Source organism: Pholis gunnellus (assembly GCF_910591455.1).
Source record: "Pholis gunnellus genome assembly, chromosome: 8".
NCBI classification, from domain to species: domain Eukaryota; kingdom Metazoa; phylum Chordata; class Actinopteri; order Perciformes; family Pholidae; genus Pholis; species Pholis gunnellus.
The window spans coordinates 27,471,186-27,476,185 of record NC_136534.1 but is presented as its reverse complement, the minus strand read 5'-3'; the positions used below and the strand labels follow the sequence as shown (position 1 = coordinate 27,476,185).

Here is a 5,000-nt window from a genome sequence, read left to right as displayed (position 1 = left end):
TTGATCCTCAGTAAAGTCAGTAATATTATATATATATGTAGAAGAGGTTCAATGATCTGGTGACAGTCAGTGATCAGCTGATCAATAAATAAAGAGCTCAGTGATGGAGAGAAATAAAGAGACCTCTGTCTGGGGAGGGGGTGAGGTCATGAGACAGAGAGAGGGGGAGGGGGGAGGGATAGGAGGGGGGAGGAGGGAGGAGGAGGGAGGACATGAGGTTTGAAAAGAGGCAGAAACATGAAACCAGAAGAATCTCAGTAAGAATAAAGACTGAGTCATGTGACAGGAGGGAAAGAGTTCATCTACTTATTTAACTGACAGAACTGATCGTCTCCATCATCTCATCTGTTTGGTGGTTTCTGGATCTACAGAGGCCCTGAACTCTGGATTCAGATCCTCCCCCTGTGAGGAGATGTGGATGTTCTGTTATCTCCGTGTTTAAAGATGTAAAATGTTCTGTTGTCTCCGTGTTTAAAGATGTAAAATGTTCTGTTGTCTCCCTGTTTAAAGATGTAAAATGTTCTGTTGTCTCCGTGTTTAAAGATGTAAAATGTTCTGTTGTCTCCGTGTTTAAAGATGTAAAATGTTCTGTTGTCTCCGTGTTTAAAGATGTAAAATGTTCTGTTGTCTCCCTGTTTAAAGATGTAAAATGTTCTGTTGTCTCCGTGTTTAAAGATGTAAAATGTTCTGTTGTCTCCGTGTTTAAAGATGTAAAATGTTCTGTTGTCTCCGTGTTTAAAGATGTAAAATGTTCTGTTGTCTCCGTGTTTAAAGATGTAAAATGTTCTGTTGTCTCCGTGTTTAAAGATGTAAAATGTTCTGTTGTCTCCGTGTTTAAAGATGTAAAATGTTCTGTTATCTTCGTGTTTAAAGATGTAAAATGTTCTGTTGTCTCCGTGTTTAAAGATGTAAAATGTTCTGTTGTCTCCGTGTTTAAAGATGTAAAATGTTCTGTTGTCTCCCTGTTTAAAGATGTAAAATGTTCTGTTGTCTCCGTGTTTAAAGATGTAAAATGTTCTGTTGTCTCCCTGTTTAAAGATGTAAAATGTTCTGTTGTCTCCGTGTTTAAAGATGTAAAATGTTCTGTTGTCTCCGTGTTTAAAGATGTAAAATGTTCTGTTGTCTCCGTGTTTAAAGATGTAAAATGTTCTGTTGTCTCCCTGTTTAAAGATGTAAAATGTTCTGTTGTCTCCGTGTTTAAAGATGTAAAATGTTCTGTTGTCTCCGTGTTTAAAGATGTAAAATGTTCTGTTGTCTCCCTGTTTAAAGATGTAAAATGTTCTGTTGTCTCCGTGTTTAAAGATGTAAAATGTTCTGTTGTCTCCGTGTTTAAAGATGTAAAATGTTCTGTTATCTTCGTGTTTAAAGATGTAAAATGTTCTGTTGTCTCCGTGTTTAAAGATGTAAAATGTTCTGTTGTCTCCGTGTTTAAAGATGTAAAATGTTCTGTTATCTTCGTGTTTAAAGATGTAAAATGTTCTGTTGTCTCCGTGTTTAAAGATGTAAAATGTTCTGTTGTCTCCCTGTTTAAAGATGTAAAATGTTCTGTTGTCTCCGTGTTTAAAGATGTAAAATGTTCTGTTGTCTCCCTGTTTAAAGATGTAAAATGTTCTGTTGTCTCCGTGTTTAAAGATGTAAAATGTTCTGTTGTCTCCCTGTTTAAAGATGTAAAATGTTCTGTTGTCTCCCTGTTTAAAGATGTAAAATGTTCTGTTGTCTCCGTGTTTAAAGATGTAAAATGTTCTGTTGTCTCCGTGTTTAAAGATGTAAAATGTTCTGTTGTCTCCCTGTTTAAAGATGTAAAATGTTCTGTTGTCTCCGTGTTTAAAGATGTAAAATGTTCTGTTGTCTCCGTGTTTAAAGATGTAAAATGTTCTGTTGTCTCCGTGTTTAAAGATGTAAAATGTTCTGTTGTCTCCGTGTTTAAAGATGTAAAATGTTCTGTTGTCTTCGTGTTTAAAGATGTAAAATGTTCTGTTATCTTCGTGTTTAAAGATGTAAAATGTTCTGTTGTCTCCGTGTTTAAAGATGTAAAATGTTCTGTTGTCTCCGTGTTTAAAGATGTAAAATGTTCTGTTGTCTCCGTGTTTAAAGATGTAAAATGTTCTGTTGTCTCCGTGTTTAAAGATGTAAAATGTTCTGTTGTCTCCGTGTTTAAAGATGTAAAATGTTCTGTTGTCTCCGTGTTTAAAGATGTAAAATGTTCTGTTGTCTCCGTGTTTAAAGATGTAAAATGTTCTGTTGTCTCCGTGTTTAAAGATGTAAAATGTTCTGTTGTCTCCGTGTTTAAAGATGTAAAATGTTCTGTTGTCTCCGTGTTTAAAGATGTAAAATGTTCTGTTGTCTCCGTGTTTAAAGATGTAAAATGTTCTGTTATCTCGGTGTTTAAAGAAGAAATGTTACATAATAACATTAATACATTTTATTGAATGTTTCGCATTTTAGGAGGAAGTGCATCTCTCTCTCGCTCTCTCTCTCTGTGTCTCTCTCTCTCGCTCTCTCTCTCTGTGTCTCTCTCTCTCTCTCGCTCTCTCTCTCTCTCGCGCTCTCTCTCTGTCTCTGTCTGTCTGTCTCTCTCTCTCTCTCGCTCTCTCTCTCTCTGTCTCTCTCTGTGTCTCTCTCTCTCTCTCTCTCTCTGTCTCTCTCTCTCGCTGGATTAATAAAGTAATTATATATCTAAGAAATTAAAACCTTTTTTCAGCCTTCAAAATAAAAGCGTGTCAGTTTTTTTATAGTTTACAGGTCAAAGGTCAAACATCCACCTTCACTCCTGACCAACACTTCCTGTTTGAACGCGCACACACACACACACACACACACACATACACACACACACACACACACACACACAGAGCTCCCCTCCCCCCGTTTCCTCCTGCAGGACAAAGCGGCCACGCTGCTGCTAACGGACACACACGCACACACCGAGAGACCGGGAAAGTGTGTGTTCACTGATACACAGGTACACGGTAAACACACGCGCGCGCGCGCAAACACGCGCACACACACTCTCCGTTGTATAGAAACATAAACCGGGTTTTCAGTCTGAACTGAAGAGAAAATAAAAGTGTGTATCCCGTTTCTGAACTCCTCCAGTGTTTCACACACACACCGCCTCTACACACACACACACACACACACACACACACACACACACACACACCCCTGATCACTGATCCCGGTCGATCCTCGACCATAACTATCGATCCTCCACATCTGTAGTAACGGAGCAGATGTGAGCGGACAAAGCGGAACAGACCGAAAGTGTGTCTCAGACTGTCCGCTCCCTGCTCACCGATCACCATCGATCACCAGCGATCACTAGCGATCACCATCGATCACCAGCGATCACTAGCGATCACCATCGATCATTAAAGTCTGTGTGCACGCGCCCGCTGCTCGGTTCCTTCCTTTCTTTCCTTTCCTCTCACCTTCAGGTTGATCTCCTTCATCCTGTCCTGTCTCCTGCTCTCCAGCAGCCGGGACATCGAACCCCGATCACTGCCGATCGAACACAGCCGATCGATCACCTGATCTATAATCTATAATTAATAGTAATAACAATAATCCGGGGAGTGTTGGGTTCCTGGTCCGGAGTAGTCCGCAGTCTGAGCCCGGGGGGCGGGGCGCATCTGTGACTGACAGCTCCACTCTCTACTTCTGATCAATCAGAGCTCAGCCCGCCGCCGCTGTGGTCAGCCAATCGCCTCTTCGCACGCACTCCAAGCCCCGCCCACTAACATCTGTTAGAGAGCGCTTGTTTTCACACCGGGGCGGCGAAGTGGCCGGTGTGGGTGGAGTCGGTCTCTATGACGACGCGTCAACGTGTCACGTGATCCGCAGCAGCCAATCAGAGAGCTGTGTGTGGTCACATGGTTGATGAACATTGGGATCGATTAACCCCGCCCCCCCCTCACAGCAGAGTGTACAACGCTGTGCTGTGTGACGTGGAACCACCGAGCACCGACCCCGCCCCTCTCAGACGGTGTTGGTGTCAAAAGCAGACGAACCTCTCAGTTCCTAACGGAAACACAAAGAAACTGTGAAGGTGATCAATAAGTAGTAGTACTGCAGTGTAAGTACTACTACAGCAGTATGAGTACTACTACCGCAGTACTAGTACTAGTACTGCAGTATAAGTACTACTACTCTCTCTCTGTGTCTCTAGTAGTATAAGTACTACTACTGCAGTATATAAGTACTACTACAGCAGTATGAGTACTACTACTGCAGTATATACGTACTACTACTCTCGTATGAGTACTATTACTAGTACTGCAGTATGAGTACTACTCCTCTCCTTCATCACCTCCTCCTCTCCTTCATCATCTCCTCCTCCTCTCCTTCATCCTCTCCTCCTCCTCTCCTTCATCATCTCCTCCTCCTCTCCTTCATCATCTCCTCCTCCTCTCCTTCATCCTCTCCTCCTCCTCTCCTTCATCACCTCCTCCTCTCCTTCATCTCCTCCTCCTCTCCTTCATCATCTCCTCCTCCTCTTCTTCATCATCTCCTCCTCCTCTCCTTCATCATCTCCTCCTCCTCTCCTTCATCCTCTCCTCCTCCTCTCCTTCATCCTCTCCTCCTCCTCTCCTTCATCACCTCCTCCTCTCCTTCATCATCTCCTCCTCCTCTCCTTCATCTCCTCCTCCTCTCCTTCATCATCTCCTCCTCCTCTCCTTCATCTCCTCCTCCTTTCCTTCATCCTCTCCTCCTCCTCTCCTTCATCCTCTCCTCCTCCTCTCCTTCATCACCTCCTCCTCTCCTTCATCTCCTCCTCCTCTCCTTCATCATCTCCTCCTCCTCTCCTTCATCTCCTCCTCCTCTCCTTCATCATCTCCTCCTCCTCTCCTTCATCTCCTCCTCCTTTCCTTCATCCTCTCCTCCTCCTCTCCTTCATCCTCTCCTCCTCCTCTCCTTCATCACCTCCTCCTCTCCTTCATCATCTCCTCCTCCTCTCCTCCTCTCCTCCTCTCCTTCATCCTCTCCTCCTCCTCTCCTTC

General features: G+C 43.4%; 1 protein-coding gene across 2 annotated transcripts in view; it reads right to left on the bottom strand.

Annotated features, from left to right (window-relative positions):
* The window catches only part of arhgef2b (rho/rac guanine nucleotide exchange factor (GEF) 2b), an 18,654-nt gene extending 15,052 nt beyond the window's left edge, over positions 1 to 3,602 (bottom strand). For both annotated transcript variants that reach the window (XM_079163917.1, XM_079163918.1), the window contains exon 1: positions 3,432 to 3,602. In XM_079163917.1, coding sequence (XP_079020043.1) covers positions 3,432 to 3,488 — 57 coding nt within the window. In that variant the 5' untranslated portion in view covers positions 3,489 to 3,602. The remainder of the gene's footprint in view (positions 1 to 3,431) is intronic.
* Between the last annotated feature and the right edge of the window lie 1,398 nt (positions 3,603 to 5,000).